The sequence below is a fragment of the Rhinopithecus roxellana genome, chromosome 5 (assembly GCF_007565055.1).
Source record: "Rhinopithecus roxellana isolate Shanxi Qingling chromosome 5, ASM756505v1, whole genome shotgun sequence".
Lineage (NCBI taxonomy): Eukaryota > Metazoa > Chordata > Mammalia > Primates > Cercopithecidae > Rhinopithecus > Rhinopithecus roxellana.
The window spans coordinates 120,747,100-120,768,919 of NC_044553.1; the positions used below are offsets into that span (position 1 = coordinate 120,747,100).

At 40.7% G+C, this 21,820-nt stretch overlaps 1 protein-coding gene and 1 pseudogene across 1 annotated transcript in view; one reads left to right on the forward strand and one right to left on the reverse strand.

The window, feature by feature from the left end:
* BLM (BLM RecQ like helicase) overlaps window positions 1-21,820 on the reverse strand; it is a 105,899-nt gene that overhangs the window by 72,267 nt on the left and 11,812 nt on the right. Inside the window, 1 exon segment of the mRNA XM_010384791.2 lies at window positions 1,325-1,426. Within this exon segment, the coding sequence (XP_010383093.2) occupies window positions 1,325-1,422 (98 nt within the window). The 5' untranslated portion in view covers window positions 1,423-1,426.
* On the forward strand, window positions 19,127-19,701 carry LOC104679271 (annotated as a pseudogene).

Here is a 21,820-nt window from a genome sequence, read left to right on the forward strand (position 1 = left end):
GTGAGTCAAGACTGTGCCACTGCACTCCAGCCTGGGTGACAGAGCAAGACTGTCTCAAAAAAAAAGAGAGAGAGAGAGAAAGAAAACGGGAAGAGAGTCAAATGTGGCTACTTTTTGCTACTCTGATAAGAATTTTAAGGGGAAAAAGAGTTAAAAACTGCTAACTCTGTTAAAATCTGCAGGATAAGTAAAAGAGGCGGGAATCGTGGCTGTCTGCTGGATTTAATGATCTGAAAATCAGTGGTGACTTCAAAGCCAAGCACCCCAGAGTCTACAACCTGGTAAAAGCATCACTTATAAATTATTATCAGACATCATTAGGAGTCTGGAGGATAGCTTAGAGGAAAGGCAGAACTGGAGAGCTGTAGTTTCCTTGTAAGCTGTTGTTTGAAAGGATGTAAAATTATATTAAAATACTTGGCCGGGCGTGGTGGCTCATGTCTGTAATCCCAGCACTTTAGGAGGCCAAGGAGGGCGGATCACTTGAGGTTAGGAGTGCGAGACCAGCCTGCCCAACATGGAGAAACCCCATCTTTACTAAAAATACGAAATTAGCCGGGTGTGGTGGTGCACGCCTGTAATCCCAGTTACTGGGGAGGCTGAGGCAGAAGAATCACTTGAACCTGGAAGGCAGAGGTCGTGGTGAGCCAAGATTGCGCCATTGCACTCCAGCCTGGGCAACAAGAGTGAAACTCTGTCTCAAAAAAGAAAAAAAAAGGCTGGGCATGGTGGCTCATGCATGTAATCCCAGCACTTTGGGAGGCCGAGGCGGGCGGATCACGAGGTCAGATTGAGATCATCCTGGCTAACACGGTGAAACCATCTCTACTAAAAAGTACAAAAAAAATTAGCTGGGTGTGGTGGCGGGCACCTGTAGTCCCAGCTACTTGGGAGGCTGAGGCAGGAGAATGGCATGCACCCGGGAGGCGGAGCTTGCAGTGAGTTGAGATAGCGCCACTGCACTCCAGCCTGGGCGCAGAGCAAGACTCTGTCTCAAAAAACAAAAACAAAAACAAAAGCAAAACAAAAACACCTACAAAACTTAAAAAATACTTGTCTGCCCAAATTTACTAGATTATTCATTTACTCAACAAATCTTTATCGAGCAAACATTATGTGCCAGGAACCATGCAAAGGTGAGACACAATCTCACCTGGTGCTGCTAAAACATACTCTACCATTAATTGACAAAGTGGGAAAATCAATGAATCTCTCAGCTTCATTTCCTCATCTGTACAATGACAGAGTTTAAAGAGAAGATACCTCATGTGTACAATGTGGTAAGTTAGTGCCTATGTGACAGAAAACCAATCAAAACACTTACGAAAATTTTGGTTTTGAAAGACTTAATTTATTATCAAGTGTTCTGGCTGAATGACGTTCTAGTTGCTCCTGTAGATTATTCTGAGGAACAGCAGCCATAATCCTAAAAAGTGAGGGGAAAAAAAATTCAGTGGAGTTAGGTATTTTGCATTAATCACAATGTTTATTAAGGGGAGGAAGGACTTGATTCAAACAGGCATTGTTCCAAGTGTGCCCAGAGCAATAGGACTTTTTTTTGGGGGGGGCGGGGAGGTCAATAGACTGTTTTGACACTTACAACTAGTGACACTTGAAATATATAATCTTCAACTAACTGAAGGCTCACTTGAATAACGCAATAACCAGGTTCCCCCTCTCTTCCTCCACAATACTAAAATAAGTACAAAGGACATTAGGGAGAAGATTATTAGGAAAGGGCTTTTAGAAAAATGGGACCTGGCCTAGAAGGATAAATGGAAGCTGGAAGGGAGCGAGATGGGAGGAAATAATCAAAGTACACGGAAAGCCCAAAGAACAAATGAATAACTGAATTCTGTGCAAGGGCAAAATTGGGGAAAGGAGGAACGCCACCACCAATGAGAGCAAAGGTTTACCAGCAAGATACTATGCTTCATAATCATCTAGTTTCAACCTGAAAGAATACGTTTACCAAGCACATTTATATCTCTGTGTAACAAGCTGTGGTAATGCTGAGCTATAGCCCTCCTGGGCTTAACCACCTTAAAATTACTGGGGCTAAAGGAAGATCCTAACTGTAATCCATGCATTAAAAAATCCTCACTTTAGCTGATAACTGTAACCCCATAAACCCTTTTCCCTACCTTTACCAGACATCTACTTTTATTATTTTATAGCATATATCTTAGGAGGCAGGGTTAACGCTAGATGATATTTCTAGAAATATGAAGTTTCACATAAGCCATGTTCCACTCATTAACCTATGTCTATCAACCATCTTGACTTTAGATAACAGTGAAAAGCAGAATTTAGAAGAAACTAAGTTACACTCAATTGAGAAATCTTCATGTTTATAAGCATGATCATAATACAACTTTTGTCCCACCTTATCCAGAAGGAATTATTTCTGCTGCTTTTTCCTCTTTAACCTGCTTTAGGTAATATAGCTAGTTATTTAATAAACATTGAATAACTCACATTGGCATGTGAATTATATCTTAATTGTTACCCCAAAAAAAGTAGATGGAAGGAATAAATCCCTACATATCTATCACCCAGATTCAACAATTATCAACTCATCCAATATTGTTTCAGCTATACATACACCCTGAGTTCCTTACTCCACAATTTTGGAAGGCCACCTCCCAAAATAGTGACATTTAGATTCTGTTATTACTTCTTTCATTCATTAGCAGGAATACTTTTTGTTTGTTTGTTTTCTTTCTGAGACAGGGTATTGATCTGTTGCCCAGGATAGAGCACACTGGCTCAATCGCAGCTCACCGCAGCCTCGACCTCTTGGGCTCAAGTGATCCTCCCACCTCAGCTTCCTGAGTATCTGGGACTACAGGTGTACACTACCACAACCCAGCTAATTTTTAAATTTTTAGTAAAGACAGGGTCTCACCATGTCGCCCAGGCCGGTCTTGAACTCCTGCGCTCAAGTCATTATCCCACCTCAGCCTGCCAAAGTGCTGGGATTACAGGTGTGAGCCATGCCTAGCCAGCTGTAAGACTTTTATCATAAGTTTCAAAATAATGATGCAGTACACTAAAAGCCCATACCTCACTACTATATAGTATATGCACGTGGCTGGCAGCAGCGGCTCATGCCTGTAGTCCCAGCACTTTGGGAGGCTGAGGTGGATGGATTGCTTGAGCCCAGGAGTTTAAGACCAGGCTGGGCAACATGGCAAAACCCTGTCTCTACAAAAACTACAAAAAAATTAGCCTGGCATAATGGTGCAGGCCTGTGGTCCCTAATACTCAGCAGGTTGAGGTGGGAGGATTGCTTGAGCCTGGGAGGCAGAGGTTGCAGTGAGCCAAGATTGTGCCACCGCACTCCAGCCTGTGCAACAGAGCAAGACTCTGTGTCAAAAAAAAAACAAAAACAAAAACAAAAAAGAAGTCTACACTTGTATCCCTTAAATATATTATTAATGATAAATAAAAAATGATATTCATTCTTTCACCACCTTCAAACAGTGAAATTTTTTTCAGTATCATTATGAACTCATGGATTAAACATATTAGGTGTGTTTCAATCCAATACAGTGATCATCCTTATTGATTCTCAAATTGACTCATGTTTTGCCAGTGGGAGTTTTCAGGTGGGCTCTTCAGTCCTTATGACTTAACCTTATGAGTCATTGAGAGCTTCCTTCCTATATGGCATGAAAAGATGTTCCAGGCTTACCTTGTGCATTTTTTTTGCACGATTTGGAATCGGCCATTTCTTCAAGCATCCCTAATTCTTGTTTTCTTTTTCTTTTTTTGAGACAGGGTCTCACTTTGTTGCCCAGGCTGGAGTGTAGTGGTGGCTCACTGCAGCCTCTGCCTCCCCAGCTCAAGTGTTTCTCTCACACAGCTGAACCACAGGTGCACACCACTATGCCCTGCTAATTTTTCTGTATTTTTGGTAGAGATGGGGTTTCACCATGTTGCCCAGGCTAGCCTCGAACTCCTGTGCTCAAGGGATCCTCCTGCCTTGACCTCCCACAGTGCTGGGATTGCAGGTGTGAGCCACCGCACCTGGCTTCCCTGATTCTTTTTAATGGAGAATATTTTAAGACCTTGATCTCTGCAGTTCCTAGGGCACCTCACCATTTGGAATCCAGTTTAAAAGTACTGATCATTGGCTGGGCAAAGTGGCTTACTCCTGTAATCCCAGCACTTCGGGAGGACGAGGTGGGCGGATCACAAGGTCAGGAGATTGAGACCATCCTGGCCAATATGGTGAAACTCCATCTCTACTAAAAATACCAAAATTAGCTGGGCATGGCGGCATGTGCCTGTAATCCCAGTTACTTGGGAAGCTGAGGCAGGAGAACTGCTTGAACCAGAGGCAGAGGATGCAGTGAACCAAGATTGCGCCACTGCAATCCAGCCTGGCAACAGAGCTAGACTCCATCTCAATAAATAAATAAATAAATAAATAAATAAATAAATAAATAATAAAATTATTGATCTTTTGTTAAGGTGTCCTCTCTCCAAGGTGCCGTACAATGTGGAGGTCTTTCCCACATTAATAAATGATGTGAAGTGATAAAGAGTGAAGTCAGACTACTGCCCTCTCAGAATTTCAACATCAACAAAGTAGACTACTGACAAGGAGGCAGAGGTACACAGATCTTCAGTCTTATGACACTAAGCAGAACAAAGTGGTCCATGGCATCATCACTTACCCTTTTCTCACATTCCTTCCATAACTTATTTATTTTTGGATCAAAACTAGTCATGGTATTCTAATAACAGAGATTTCCTACATTACTGCACAGCATGGTTTTATGTTTATTTAGCCATCCCAGGAGAACAATTGTTTGATTAACTATTTTACAACTGTAGTGATTACACTATGGATTCACAGCTAGCATGCAGTCAACCTTAACTCTGAGTGGACCTCCTCCTGCTTTTGATATGCACTGCTCTTTGGTTATTCCTCAAGAGGTAGCACCCTCCAGCCAGAATCACATTCTGAAGTATGGTAATGAGTACATAATTTTCTTACTCAAAATCCTCAGTGGGAATGCTTTTAAGAAGTTGGTGAGTACTAAGAACTATAAGGGTGTCTCTTCTGTACATATTCCATTAAGCTATCAATACAATTGTTTGACACAAAAAGAAAATTGTTCACCAACATGCCTGTAGTCTCCGCTACTCAGGAGACTGAGGCAGGAGGACTGTATGAGCCCAGGAGTTCAGGGCTATAGTGCACTATGATCGCACCTGTAAACAGCCACTGCACTATAGCCTGGGTGACACTGTGAGACCCCATCTCTTAAAAAAAAGTGTTCATCCACAATAACAAAGATCAGTGATAAAGGAGAAAAAATAACTGAAAACAAATAAATTGAGTCTAGTGAAGTTTCACAATATTAAAAAAAGGAACAATTTCTGGGTACAATGAGCACTCAGAAACCAAAAAAAATAAACCTATGAATTAGAGTGACCACAAGAATCACAAATTCAATCTGGAAAACGATTAAAATTTTCTCCTACATATATGAAAGAAGCTATCATGCCATTACAAAAGCATATAAATAAGCAGGCCAGGAGCGGTGGCTCACGCCCATAATCCCAGCACTTTGGGAGGCTAAGGCGGGAGAATGGCTTGAGCCCAGGAGTTTGAGACTAGCCTGGGCAACATAGGGAGATCCTGTCTTTAGCCAGGCACGGTGGCACACACCTACAGTCCCAGCTACTCAGGGAGGCTGAGGCGGGAGGATCCCTTGAGCCCAGGAGTTTAAGGCTGCAGTGAGTAATTCTGTGCCGCTGCTCCAGCCTGGGTGACAGTGAGACCCTGTGTTTAAAAAAAGTCACAGGAGATGTAAGCTTCAAGCATTACCTTCAAAACTGGCTATTAAGAATTTTTCGGCCAGGCACGGTGGCTCAAGCCTGTAATCCCTCGCCGAGACAGGCGGATCACGAGTTCAGGAGATCGAGACCATTGTGGCAAACACGGTGAAACCCCGTCTCTACTAAAAAATGCAAAAAAAAAAAAAAAAAACTAGCCGGGCGAGGTGGCGGGCGCCTGTAGTCCCAGCTACTCGGGAGGCTGAGGCAGGAGAATGGTGTAAACCCGGGAGGCGGAGCTTGCAGTGAGCTGAGATCCAGCCACTGTACTCCAGCCTGGGCGACAGAGCGAGACTCCGTCTCAAAAAAAAAAAAAAAAAAAAAAAAAAAAAAAAAGAATTTTTCAAGTAGGCTGGGCACAGTGGATCACACTTGGAATACTAGCACTTCGGGAAGCCAAAGCAGGAGGATCACTTGAGCCCAGGAGTTGGAGGAGCAGCCTGGGCAACAAAGTAAGACCTGTCTCTACAAAAACTACAAAAATTAGCTGGGTGAGGTGGCACGTGTCTGTAGTCCCAGTTACTCAGGAGGCTGAGGTGGGAAGGATCATTTGAGCCTGGCAGGTAGAGGTTTCAGTGACCCATGATCACCCCACTGCACTCCAGCCTGGGCAACAGAGACCCTGTCTCAAAAATAAAAAAAGAATAAAAGTAAACACAATAACCCTTTAAAGAGAGAGAGAGAGAGAGACATGGGATGGAGAAAAACATAGTGAAAAAAAGTGCCTTTTCTTTGAAATAAGTGACACTATAGTTACTGGTTGGGGATCTATCAAAATTAAGACTAGGTCAAACCTGACTTTTTATTCATTTTGTTGTCAAAGATGGCTATTTCAGTCTATCAAGGGACAGACTGCCAAAAAGACTACTCTAAGACATTCAGTGCCAAGTAACATTTAGATGTTTCTGTTTCCAGTCTTCTGCTAAAAGTGGAGATTTTAGGAGGTGGTTCCTGAAAAACAGAGCCTCGGCTCTGTAAGCCTCACTCAGTGACTGTTCAAAGGGGAGGAGTTACTTTCCCTGGGGCAAAGGTGGTGAGCCTAACTAAGAACAATCAAAAAATCTAATTTTTGTATTTTTTTAAGTTGAGGTATTTATGAACCTCAACTTAATCTTAACTGGGGAACTAGGACAAGCAACTTTCTGTTCTCTGATAAAATTAAACATCAAACATAATTTCTAAACAAAGATTTTTGACAGAATTTTATGTCATATGTTCTCTTCGTTCATTGTTTCTCAAACTTCTTGATTCATATATATAGAATCATACAGTATGTATTATCAATGCATTTTTGAAAAGGCATCTAATAAAACTCAAACCATGTCTAACAAACACATTAAAACACAAAATTACAAGTATTTAAAATCTGGAACCAACAAATACCACATATTTTACACTAGGGGTGAATCCATTAAAAACAACAGCAAAAACAATATTGTTCTCTCATTTTCACTCCTATATCGGATGCTCTTGCCAATGCAAAAATATTCGAAAAACAAAATACTAGAAGAGATGAGATTATCATTACATGTAGACAACCTGATTATATACCAACACAATCCAAAGAAAATCAGTCATAACAATAGATAATTAGAACTTCAGAAAAGTGGTTAAAGATAAATATAGCTATAAATGTAGGATAAATGTAGGGTAAAATTTCAGACCCTTCATAGTTTTTGACTTAATAGATGCACACAGAGAGAGAGAGAGAAAACAGATGGAAAATATGAGAAGTTAACAGATATAGAAGACAGAGTAAGAAAGTCTAACATAAATCTAGCCAGGGTTCCAGAAAGAAGAGAAAATTGGTAAGAATTAATATTTGAAAAGATAACAGCTGGAACTTTTCCAGGACTAATTAAAGACACTAACCTTCAGATTTGAGAAAGTCAAAAAATTCCAAGCAGAGATAAAAAGAAATCCACATCAAAATATATCACTGTGTACCATATGGACAAAAAATTGATTTCTCTTTAGCAAAAATGAAAATCTAAAGACAGTGGAATGATAACTTCAATGTGCTGATAGAAAATAACCCAGAATTATTTTCCCAGAAAAAATATCCTTCACAAATCAAGGGCAATGAATTGTACACTAGGTTTTTAAAGGTGAATTTCATGGTATATGAATTATATCTCAATAAAGCTGTTATTTTTTAAAAGTAGCTATAATAACAGCAACAGGTAAGCGTTGGCAACGATGTGGGGAAATCAGAACCCTCATATACTGCTGGTAGGATTCTAAAATGGCACAGCCACTTTGGAAAACAGTCAGGCAGTACCTCAAAAAGCAAAACGTAGTCACCATGTGTACTAGTCCATTTTCATACTGCTATGAAGCAATACTGAGAGTGGGTAATTTATAAAGAAAAAGAAGTTTAATGGACTCAGTTCCACATGGCGGGGGAGGCCTCACAATCATGGCAGAAGGTAAAGGAGGGGCAAAGGCACATCTTAAATGGTGGCAGGCAAGAAAGTGTGTGCAGGGGAACTGCCCTTTATAAAACCATCAGCTGTCGTGAGACTTACTCTCACAAGAACAGCATGGGAAAAACCCATGTTCAATTACCTCCCACAAGGTCCTTCCCATGACACATGGGGATTATGGGAGTCACAATTCAAGATGAGATTTGAGTGGGGACACAGGCAAACCATATCACCACGTAACCCAGCACTTTCACTCCTAGCTATATATGCGAAAGAGTGAAAAATGGGTATTCAAAATAAATACTTGTACACAAATGTTCACAGGAGTTATTATTCACAATAGCCAAATTCAGAAACCACTCAAATGTCCATCAAGTGATGAATGGATAAATAAAATGTGTATATCAACAAAATATTATTTGGCCATATAAAAAATATAGTACTGATAAATGCTACAATAATGATGAGCCTTGAAACCATTATGTTAAGTGAAAGAATCCAGTCACAAAAGATGAAATAGTGTATGATTCCATTTATATGAAATGTATAAGAATAGGCATATCCATGGATACAGTGTAGATTAGTGATTGCCTAAGGTTGGGAAAGATGAGAGGATTTGGGGATGATGGCAAGGGGTATGCAAGTTTCTCTGTGGGCTGACGAAAATGTTCTAATATTGATTGTGGTGATGGCTGCATAACTGAATATACTCACAGCCACTGGATTGTACAGTTTATGGGTGAATTTTACATGTGTAATGTATTTCAATAGACCTGTCATTCAGGCCGGCCACAGTAGCTCATGCCTGTAATCTCAGCCCTTTGGGAGGCTGAGGTGGGGGGATCACTTGAGCCCAGGAGTTGGAGAGCAGCCTGGGCAACATGGTGAAACCCCTCATCTACCCAAAATACAAAAGATTAGCCAGGAATGATGGTGCATGCCTATTGTCCCAGCTACTTAGGAAGCTGAGGTAGGAGAACAGCTCAACCAGGAGGTCGAGGCTGCAGTGAGCTGTGATTGCACCACCACACTCTAGCCTGGGCAACAGAGCAAGACCCTGTCTCAAAAAAAAACACAAATGCTAATTTAAAAACAATACAGCTGTTATTTAAAAAGCAACAAGAAATAAAGACACTTCCAGATTATCAAAAAAACAAGTTTGTCATCAGCTGACTCATACAGTATGGGAATCATACTATATTCACACTGTAAGTGGAATCACACAGTATATGCCTTTTTGGGACTGGCTTATTTCACTCAGCACAATGTCCTCAAGCTTCTATGCTATGAGACATGTGCCAGAATTTCCTTCCTTTTTTGTGCAGTGGCAAGATCAGAGCTTGCTGCAGCCTCAAACTCCTGAGCTCTAATGATCCTCCTACCTCTGCCTCCAGAGTAGCTGGGATTACAGGTGTGAGTCACCATGAGAGGCTCCTTCCTTTTTTATTATTATTACTAATATTTTTTGAGGTGGAGTCTTGCTCTATTGCCCAGGCTGGAGTGCAGTGGCACAATCTCGGCTCACTGCCACCTCCTCCTCCCAGTGATTCTCCTGCCTGAGCCTCCTGAATAGCTGGGATTACAGGTGCCCACCATCAAGCCCAGATAATTTTTGTTTTGTATTTTTAGTAGAGACCAGGTTTCACCATGTTGGCCAGGCTGGTCTTGAACTTGTGACCTTGTGATCTGCCTGTCTCGGCCTCCCAAAGTGCTGGGATTACAAGTGTGAGCCACTGTGCCTGGCCACTCTTTCCTTTTTAAGGCTGAATAATCTCTAACTGTAGATACATACCACATTTGCTTATCCATTCAAGGACATTAGAGTTGCTTCCACCTTTTAGCTATTGTGAATAATGCTGTTATGAACATGGGTGTACAAATATATTTTTGAGAATTGCTGAATCATATGGTAATTTATTTTTAATTTTTAAGGAACCACCATACTGTTTTCCACAGTGGTTGCACTACTTCACATTGCTATAAATAATGCACAGGGCTTCCCATTTTTTCACATCCTAATTTCTCCACATCCTCAGCAACACTTGTTATTTTCTGGTTGTTTTGTTGTTTTGTTTTGTAACAGGCATTCTAACAGGTGTGAGGTCTTATCTCCTGGATTTGATTTGCCTTTCTCTAATGATTAGTGATAATGGGCATCTTTTCATTTGCTTATTGGTCATTTGTATATCTTCTTTGGGGAAGTGTCTATTCAAATCCTTTCTCCATTTTCTAAATGGGTTATTTGTCAAGCTGTATGAGTTTTTTTTTCTTTTTTTTTGGAGACAGGGTCTCACTCTGTCACCCAGGCTGGAGTGCACCAGCTCATAGCTGCCTCGACCTCCCGGGCTCAAGTGATCCTCCCACCTCAGCCTCCTGAGTAGCTGGGACCACAGCAGTGTACCACCACACCTGGCAAATTTTTAAATTTTTTGTACAGACAGGGTTTTACCATGTTGCTTAGGCTGGTCTCCAACTCCCAGGCTCAAGAAATTCTCCTGTCTCGGCAGCCTCCCAAAGTGCTGAGGAGGAATTCTTTATATATTCTGGGTATTAACCCTTTATCAAATATATCATTAATTGGAAGAGTTTGAGGAAAATTGGGGTTAATTCTTCTTTAAATATTGGTTAGAAATGACCAGTGAGGACATCTGGCCCTGAGCTTTTCTTTGTTGGGTGATTCCTGATTACTAACTGAATCTCCTTACTAGTTAGTTATAGGTCTGTTCAGATTTTCTGTTTCTTCATGATTTTGTCTTGGTGGTTATGTGTTTTGAGGAATTTATCCATTTCTTTTATGTTATCAAATTTGTTGGCATACATTTGCTCACAGTATTCTCTTATAAATCTTTTTACTGGCCAGGCGCGGTGGCTCAAGCCTGTAATCCCAGCACTTTGGGAGGCCGAGACGGGCGGATCACGAGGTCAGGAGATCGAGACCATCCTGGCTAACACCGTGAAACCCTGTCTCTACTAAAAAAAATACAAAAAACTAGCCGGGCATGGTGGCGGGCGTCTGTAGTCCCAGCTACTCGGGAGGCTGAGGCAGGAGAATGGCGTGAATCCGGGAGGCGGAGCTTGCAGTGAGCTGAGATCCGGCCACTGCACTCCAGCCTGGGCGACAGAGCGAGACTCCGTCTCAGAAAAAAAAATAAAATAAAATAAATTAAATAAATCTTTTTTACTTCCGTAAATCAGTTATAATGTCCACTTGTTCACTTCTGATTTCAGTAACTTTTCTTATTTTTTCTTAGTCCATCTGGCTAAAGTTTTATCAATTTTTTTATCACTTCAAAGAATCAGTTCTGTGTTATCAGTTTCTCTGCTGCTTTTCTATTCTCTGTTTTGTTTATCTCTGCCCTAATATTTATTATTTCCTTGTTTCTGCTAGTTTGGGTTTGGTTTGTTCTTTTTACAGTTCCTTTAAGTGTAAAGTTGTTGATTTCGGATCTTTCTTTTTTAATGTAAGCATTTGTAGCTATAAATTTCCTTCCTAGTACTGCTTTCACTGTATTCCATGAGTTTTGGCATGTTGTGTTTTCGTTTTCATTTGTCTCAAGATATACTCTAATGTCTCTTGTTTTCTTCTTTAACCCATTGGTTCCTCTGCCCTTCCCATCAGGCACTTTCTTACTACCTGGCACAACATTCATGGTCTTCCTGTACTTTCCCTGCTTCAGCCATAATCACCATTTCCCCAAATAGCCTTCATTTATTTTAATGAGGAAAAATATTTAAAATCTAAGACCTGGCCATTAGATATGATCTGCTACTTGCATATCATTGCTCCTAGGCCCTTTTAGTAGACAGATCTAGGAAATATAAACACTTCTATCTATTTCTGTATCTACATCTATACATCCATTGATGTATCCATCTATCTTAAAACTCATAGAAAAAAACTGATCATATATTTATTCATTTATTTAATCTGAAACTACAGGAAGTAATTTCAAATTGCTACACTCCTGTCACTAAAAAAAAAAACCTACTAAAAAGAGTTCAAAATTCAGTTGCATTTCTTTCTTTAGATTAAGGGTATATAATTAAAGTACTATATTCAAAAGTTACTTGATTGGTCATCCCCACCTCACCTTCAGGGTGATTACATTCATCATTTGAAATAGATTAGTTTGTGTTTGTACTGTTCTTGTGGATTTGATTTTTGAATATATAAAACATTTACATAGTTCTAAAAGTTAAAACTACATAAAAGACTTTTTCCCCACAGAGAAGCGTTCTTCCCACTCCATCCTTTGCCATCTACCTCCTGTGGGTTATTAATTTCAATAATTTCTGATTTATCTTTCCTGTTTTTCTTTTTGCAAAATAAACAGACATTAGTCTCTTTCCCTTCTTTCTTACATAAAAAATAGCACACTGTATGTACGCTTTCCATTCATATGTTAGAAATCACTCTATATCCGTTTGTAAAGATTTTCCTCATTCTTATTTACAGCTGTACAGGACTCCATTGTGTAGATATTTATCAACAAATTTCCTGTATGGACATTTGAAGTATTCTCTGATATTTTACTATTACAAATAATGCTGTAACAAATAACTTTGTGCATTCATATTTCCCTACTGTTGAAAATGTAAGGCCGGGCATGGTGGCTCACACCTGTCATCCCAGCAATTTGGGAGGCAGCAATGGGATTGCTTGAGTCCAGGAGTTCAAGACCAGCCTGGGCAACATGGTGAGACTCTGTCTCTACAAAAAAAATTTTTAAATTAGTAAGGCGTGATGGCATGCACTTGTAGTCCCAGTTACTCCAGAGGCCAAGGTGGAATCAATTGAGCCTGGGAGTCTGAGGCTGCAGTGAGCCAAGATCACACTACTGCACTTCAGTTTGGGTAACAGAGCAAGACCCTGTCTCAAAAAAAAAAAAAAAAAAAAAAGAAAGAAAGAAAGAAAGAAAGAAAAGAAAATGTATCTTTAGGGAATATTCCTACAAGTGGAATGGTTGGGTCAAAGGGCTAATGCATGTGTAGTCTGCTGGATTGCCAAATTCTCCCTCAAAGGGGGTTTTACAAGTTTGTCTTCCTCACAGCCTCACCAATGGGGCTTCTTGTGAAGCTTTCTAATTAGTGCAGAGCTGATAGGTGAGAAGTGGTATTTCAGTGCAGCTTTAAATTTATACCACCTATTTTAGGTGAAATCGAATATTTTCTTCATATATTTAACAGACAGAGACACTTTATTCAGTTTTTAAATATTTTTTAAAAATTGTATCTGCTCATGTATTCTGCCTTTTTAATCGAATTGTGGTATTTTTTTCTCTCAATTTAGACTAGGGATAGTAGGTCTTTAAAATGTATTTTGCAAATATTTTTTCCTGGTTTCTCATCTATCTTTTAATTTTGCTTATGGTGTTTTTAATTTTTGTAATCAAGAATTTGCTTTTCAATGTAGCCAATTTTTCCTCCCTCTTTTATTGCCTTTCCCCACATTCAGGTTATAGAAAACTCATCTATGTATTCTTCTAGTAGGTAATTTTGAAAAAATTAGATTTCTGGTTCATTTGAAGTTTATTCCTGTAGCTGATATAAAGTATAGATATAATTTTGTTTTTTCAAGTGGCTGACAAGTTGTCCCAGCACTATTTATTAAAAAGTCCATCTCTGCCCTAATAATTTCAGTACCACCTTTATCATACACTAAATTTATGTGTTTAGGAGACTACTTCTTGACTTTCTATTCTATACCATTGGTCTCTACCACAATCGTTTCATGATAGAAGCTTTGCAATATGTTACAATATCTGGAAGCCTTTCTCTTTGTAGTTCTTCTGGTTTCCTAGCTATTCTTGTATGTTTGTTTTTCTATATGAACTTTAGAATCAACTTGTCCAGTGCCAGAAAAAAATCCTGTTGATATTTATATTGAGATTGCATTAAATTTACATGTTAACTCAGGCGCAACCGGCACTTGTATGGTGTCGTTGTCCTATCCTAGAGTAGATCATTCTTTTCATTTGTTTAAGACTACTTTTGTTATTCAGAGGCGTTTTAAAGGCTTCTTCACTTAGATTTTACATGTTTTTAATCTTCTAGATATTTTATCTTTTTCTTGTTGCTGTAAATGGGATTTTACCCTCCATTATATATTCAAACTTGTTATCTGTGTATATGAAGACCACTGATTTTTGCATATTCTTATAAAATTCCTTTTTTGTTTTAGTTTCATTATTGATTTTCTGCAGTATTCCAGATATACTACCATATCACCTGCAAGTAGGGACAATATTACTTTTTATTTTCCAAATCTTGTGCCTCTAATTGATTTATCTAACTGCACTGCCTAAGCCCCCAGTACAAGGTTAAATACAAGTGGAGTTGGTGAGTATCTCTGCCTTTCTCTCAATCTTAGTAAAAATGCCTCCAGTATTTTCCTATTAGATAAAATACAGGATTTAGGAATAAAGTGTCTCTGCCTGTCTCTCTCTCTTCACTCTCTCTCTCTCTCCCTCCCTCCCTCTCCCTCTCCCTTTCTGTCTCTGCGTGTGGTGTGTGTGTGTGTGTGTGAGAGAGAGAGAGAGAGAGAGAGACAGAGAATACCATCATTAAGAAGTATTGATTGGCCGGGTATGGTGGCTCACATCTGTAATCCCAGCACTTTGGGAGGCCAAGGTGGGCAGATCACCTGAGGTTGGGAGTTTGAGACCAGCCTGGCCAAGATGGTGAAACCCCATTTCTACTAAAAATACAAAAATTAGCCAGGAGTGGTGATGGGCGCCTGTAATCCCAGCTACTTGGGAGGCTAAGGCAGGAGAATGGCTTGAACCTGGGAGGTGGAGGTTGCAGTGAGCTGAGGTCATGCTACTGCACTTCAGCCTGGGGGACAGGGGGAGACTCCATCTCAAAAAAAAAAAGTATTGCTTATAATATAATTTCTTAAGAGTTTTTACTATATATTGGTGTTGAATCTTGTCAAAGGTTTTTCAGCATATATAAAAGTAAATATATGAGTGTTCTCCTTAGGCTAAATATGGTGAATTACATTGATGATTCTAATGTTACACCATCTTTGCATTCCTGGTATACATCTTGGTGATGAGCTAACATTTTTATAATAGAGTGCTGGATTCTGTTCTGTTTGGTGGTAGTTTATTTAGAACTTTTACATAATTTTTATATATAATATTCATCTGTAATTTTCTTTGTGCTACCTTTAATCTGTATGTTAAATATTTGTTTTATACTTGCTTCATAAAAACCAATATAAAATAATTACTCTGTGTAAAAGAAGTTAGATACAAAAGAATATATACTGTATTATTACATTTATTAAAAGTCCAAGAACATGCTAATTATTCTACAGTAACAGAAACCAGATAAGCGGTTGACTGGCAAGAAGAGAGCAAGAAGGCAGAATTAAATGGGCATCAGAAAGCTTTTGAGAGTGATGGATATGTTCATTAACTGGATTATGGTGATGATATATGTATGTCAAAACTGCACAAATTATATACTTTAAATGTGTGCAGTCTATATCAATAAAACTACTTTAAAAAAGAGGGTCTAAGAACTAAAAAGTGTTTTAAGATGTTTTATTTTATTTCACTTTAGCCCTTCAACAACTGGAGACAGACAACTAAATCAGCATTTACAACACCAAGCCATTTAGAAAAGAAAGAATTTGGAAGTTTTCCTTCTTTTCTATTTTTTTTTTTTTTTTTTTTTTTTGAGACGGAGTCTCACTCTGTCGCCTGGGCTGGAGTGCAGTGGCCGGATCTCAGCTCACCGCAAGCTCTGCCTCCTGGGTTTACGCCATTCTCCTGCCTCAGCCTCCGGAGTAGCTGGGACTACAGGCGCCCGCCACCTCGCCCGGCTAGTTTTTTTTTTTTTTTGTATTTTTTAGTAGAGACGAGGTTTCACCATGTTAGCCAGGATGGTCTCGATCTTCTGACCTCGTGATCCGCCCGTCTTGGCCTCCCAAAGTGCTGGGATTACAGGCTTGAGCCACCGCGCCTGGCCCTTTTCTATGTTCTAAAACAATTTATTTAGCATTAGGATTATTTGAACTCCATAAATGTAGCAGAATTTTCCTGTTAAACCATTTGGACTTCATGTTTTTTATTTTTCAGTGAGAATAGTTATTTCATAACTTCAAAAACTTATTCAATGGAAATTGTGCTGTTTAACTTCCAATATCTACTTGAGTCAATTTTGGTAAACTATATTGTCACACATAATTATCCATTTCATTTTAGTTTTCAAATTTGTTTACGTAAAGGTATGTAAATTAATCTTGTTATAAAAACTACCCTGTGTCAATGGTTACTTACCACTTACGATTTGTTATTCTGTATATTTGTAATTTCTATTAGGTTAATTTATTTGCTTCATTAAACAATTCAAGATACACATCTTTTTTTTTTTTTTTTTTTGAGACAGAGTCTCGCTCTGTCGCCCAGGCTAGAGTGCGGTGTCACGATCTCGGCTCACTGCAAACTCTGCCTTCCAGATTCAAGCAATTCTCCTGCCTCAGCCTCCCGAGTAGCTGGGATTACAGGCGCATGCCACCATGCCCAGCTAACTTTATGTATTTAGTAGAGATGGGGTTTCACCATGTTAGACAGGATGGTCTTGATCTCCTGACCTCGTGATCTGCCTGCTTCGGCCTCCCAAAGTGCTGGGATTACTGGCGTGAACCACAGCGCTGAGCCAAGATAAAAATCTTAATTTTTGAATGAGATGTTTTTCTGTTCTCTTACTAATTTCTCTTTTTATCTTTATTATTTGTTCTCTTGTGCTTTCCATTAATTTACTTGTTTTTCTTTTTCTAACTTTCTAAGTTTGGAATTTACTTATTTTCCTTTCTTCATTTATAATATGTACTGAAGATTATAAATTTTCCCCCGATTAGTGCCTTACCTTTTTTTTTTTTTAAGAATCTGATATGCTGTGTTTTCATTCAGTTAAGTTTCAGAAATCCTTTATTTCAGTTTCTATTTTCCTTACATCCAATAGTTGTTTTCAGTTTTCCAGATGGAAGGATCTTTCTGCTTTTTTATAAATTTCATTTTTAATTTCTAGTTTTGTTGCATGGTGATCATAATTATAATATTTCTACTTTATGAAATTACTAATTTTTCCTTGTGACCTAATATATGAACTATTTTTATGAATGTAAATTGTTTACTTGGGAAGATGATATACTACACTAATTCTTCAACTTTTCTGTAGGGTTTTTTTTTTCTGTAGATTTTTAAAACTTCAAAATAAAGAAATGAGATCTAGAAAATCCCTTTGCATTGAAAATAAAGAAACATACTTGTGAATAAGCCATCAGTCAAGTAAGATATCACAGTGAGTATTCAAATATATTTTAAACTGAATAATGGAAGTCTACACATAAAAATATGTAACATGCAACTAAAGAAGTAGTTACAAGAAAATGGATGATCCAGGCTGGGTGCGGTGGCTCACACCTGTAATCCCAGCACTTTGGGAGGCCGAGACGGGCAGATCACGAGGTCAAGAGATCGAGACCATCCTGGCTAACACGGTGAACCCCCGTCTCTACTAAAAATACAAAAAAATTAGCCAGGGGTGGTGGCGGGCGCCTGTAGTCCCAGCTACTCGGGAGGCCGAGGCAGGAGAATGGCGTAAACCCGGGAGGCGGAGCTTGCAGTGAGCCGAGATAGGGCTACTGCACTCCAGCCTGGGCGACAGAGTGAGGCTCCGTCTCAAAAAAAAAAAAAAGAAAAGAAAAGAAAAGAAAAAAAAAAAGAAAATGGATGATACTAATTACTAGAAAAGAAAGAAACTGAAAAAATAAGCCTGATGAAAACAGAAAGGAGGAAGTTGTAAAGATAAGAGGCTCAGGCGCAGTGGCTCATGCCTGTAATCCCAGCACTTTGGGAGGCCAAGGCAGGTGGATCGCTTGAGCCCAGGAGTTCAAGACCAGCCTTGGCAACATGATGAAACCCCATCTCTACCAAAAATACAAATATTAGCCAGTTTCATAAACCAGTCTCAAAATAAATAAATAAATAGATTTTTAAAAAATTTAAGAGTTGGCCGGGCGCGGTGGCACAAGCCTGTAATCCCAGCACTTTGGGAGGCCGAGACGGGCGGATCACGAGGTCAAGAGTTCGAGACCATCCTGGTTAACACGGTGAAACCCCGTCTCTACTAAAAATACAAAAAACTAGCCGGGCGAGGTGGCGGGCGCCTGTAGTCCCAGCTACTCCGGAGGCTGAGGCAGGAGAATGGTGTAAACCCGGGAGGCGGAGCTTGCAGTGAGCTGAGATCCGGCCACTGTACTCCAGCCAGGGAGACAGAGCCAGACTCCATCTCAAAAAAAAAAAAAAAAAAAAAAAAAAAAATTAAGAGTTGCCGGCCGGGCGCGGTGGCTCAAGCCTGTAATCCCAGCACTTTGGGAGGCCGAGACGGGCGGATCACGAAGTCAGGAGATCGAGATCATCCTGGCGAACACAGTGAAACCCCGTCTCTACTAAAAAAATACAAAAAACTAGCCGGGCGAAGTGGCGGGCGCCTGTAGTCCCAGCTACTTGGGAGGCTGAGGCAGGAGAATGGCGTAAACCCGGGAGGCGGAGCTTGCAGTGAGCTGAGATCCGGCCACTGCACTCCAGCCTGGGCGACAAAGCGAGACTCCGTCTCAACAAAAACAAAAACAAAACAAAAAAAAATTTACGAGTAAAAAATAATAGATATAGAATAGAGAGGATCAATAAACCAAGTTTGTTCTGTGAAAAGACATAAAAAGAAGAGATTGAGCTCGAGCCCGGAGTCGCTCGGGGAGGGCACCAGGTCACTGCAGCCAGAGTGGTCCAGAAGAGAGGGGAGGCACTACCTCCACTATAGCAACCGCACCCACGATGCAGAGCATCAAGTGCGTGGTGGTGGGTGATGGGGCTGTGGGCAAGACGTGCCTGCTCATCTGCTACACAACTAACGCTTTCCCCAAAGAGTACATCCCCACTGTGTTCGACAATTACAGCGCGCAGAGTGCAGTTGACGGGCGCACAGTGAACCTGAACATGTGGGACACTGCGGGCCAGGAGGAGTATGACCGCCGCCGCACTCTCCTACCCTCAGACCAACGTCTTCGTCATCTGTTTTCCCCATTGCCAGTCCGCCTTCCCATGAGAAGGTGTGGCACAAGTGGCTTCCAGAGGTGTGCCACCACTGCCCTGATGTACCCATCCTGCTGGTGGGTACCAAGAAGGACCTGAGAGCCCAGCCTTACACCCTACGGCGCCTCAAGGATCAGGGCCAGGCACCCATCACACCGCAGCAGGGCCAGGCACTGGTCAAGCAGATCCACGCTGTGCGCTACCTTGAATGCCCAGCCCTGCAACACGATGGTGTCAAGGAAGTGTTCGCCGAGGCTGTCTGGGCTGTGCTCAACCCCACGCCGATCAAGTGTGGGCGGTCCTGCGTCCTCTTGTGACCCTGGTACTTGGCTTGGAGGCTGCCCCTGCCCTCCCCCACCAGTTGCACCTTGGTGCCTTGTCCACCCCAGCTGTGCCTTAAGGACTAATTCTGGCACCCCTTTCCAGGGGGCTCCCTGAATGCTTTTTTCTCTGGCGCCTTTTTCCCTTAAGGAGGCCTGCAGAGAAACGAGCCTTGGGGTCTGCCCCTCTCTGGTTGGGAACACTGGGAATTCTCATGAGCTCATCCAAGCCAAGGTTGGACCCCTCCCCAAGAGGCCAACCCAGTCCCGCCTCCCATTTTCCGCTGCTGACCAGTTCATCCAGCTTTCCACACAGTTGTTGCTTGCCTATTGTGTTGCCTCCTCAGGTTAGGGGCTCTCAGCCATCTCTAACCTCTGTCCTGGCTGCTCTTGGAATTGCGCCCCCAAGATGCTCTCTCCCTTCTCCAATGAGGGAGCCACAGAAGCCTGAGAAGGTGAATGTGCCCTAACCTGCTCCTCTGTGCCCAGGCCTTATGCATTTGCTGACTGACTCAGCCCCCATGCTTCTGGGGGCCTTTCCTACCCCCATCAGCATCAATAAAACCTCCTGTCTCCAGTGGAAAAAAAAAAAAAAAGAAGAAGAGATTGAAAGATGAGATTTAACTACCCATGCCATAGACATTAAAAGATAACATTAGGCTGTTATGAACAACTTTGCATCAATAAATTTTAAAATTTAGATGAGATGGACACATTCCTTAAAAATTAACTTATCAAAGCTCACTCAAAAATGAACAGAAAACCTAATAGCCTTGTAGCCATTAAAGAAGTCCTATTGATGGTCAAAAATCCACCTACAAAGCATCAAGACCAGAGAGTGTCACAGGTGAGTTCTTCTGAGCACTTATGGCAGTAAAATACTCCAATTTTACATAAACGATTCCAAAATAGAGAAAGAAACAACTCCCCAACTCATTCTGTGAGGCCAGCATAACTCTAATACTGAGTCCTGCAAGGACAGCCCATCAGTGAAAAATTCCAGGCTAATTCTTATTCATAAATGTAGATGCAAAAGTCCCAAACAGTATGTTAGCAAACTAAATCTAGCCATGTATAAAATAAACCAAGAGCCATGGGCATGGTGACTCACACCTGTAATCCCAGCACTTTTGGAGGCCGAGGCAGGAGGATTGCTTGAGCTCAGGATTTTGAGACCAGACTGGGCAGTGTGATTAAATCTCATCTCTACAAAAATTTATAAAAATTAACTGGGCATGGTGACACTTGCCTATAGTCCCAGCTACTTGGGAGGCTGAGATGGGAGGATGACTTGGGAGATCGAAGCTGCAGTGAGCTGAAGTCATGCCACTGCACTCTAGCCTGGGTAACAGTGAGACCCTGTGTAAAAAGATAAATAAACAAATAAAATAAAAAATACCAAGACCAAGTTGTGTTATCTCAAAAATGACTCAGAAGTGGTTCAACATTTAAAAATCAATTAATATAACTCACCACAACATTAAAGCTGAACAATCATATCATTGTCTCAAGAAGTCCAGAATAAGCATATGATAAGATCAAACATCCATTCATAGTGAAATCTATTCACAATGAAAACTCTTATCATGCCGGGTGTGGTGGCTCACACCTGTAATCCCAACACTTTGGGAGGCTGAGACGGGCAAATCACGAGATCAGGAGTTTGAGACCAGTCTGGCCAATATGGTGAAATCCCGTCTCTACCTAAAATACAAAAATTAGCTGGGCGCGGTGGCGCAGCCTCTAGTCTTAGCTACTTGGGAGGCTGAGACAGGAGAATCACCTGAACCCAGGAGGCGGAGGTTGCAGTGGGCCGAGATTGCGCCACTGCACTCCAGCCTGGGTGACAGAGCAAGACTCCATCTCAAAAAAAAACCACAAAAAACAAAAAAACCACAACTCTTATCAAACAGGAATAGAAAGGAACTTCTACAACCTCACAGAGAGAATACAGTAAGGTGAAATTTAGGAAGCTTTTCTTTTCAGATCAAGAACAATTCCAGAATGCCACTATTACCACTTTTACCTGATATACACTGGAAGTACAAGCCGGAGCAGTAGAGCATGAACAATAAATAAAAGGCGTGTTAACTGGAAAGATGTAAAATCATTAATA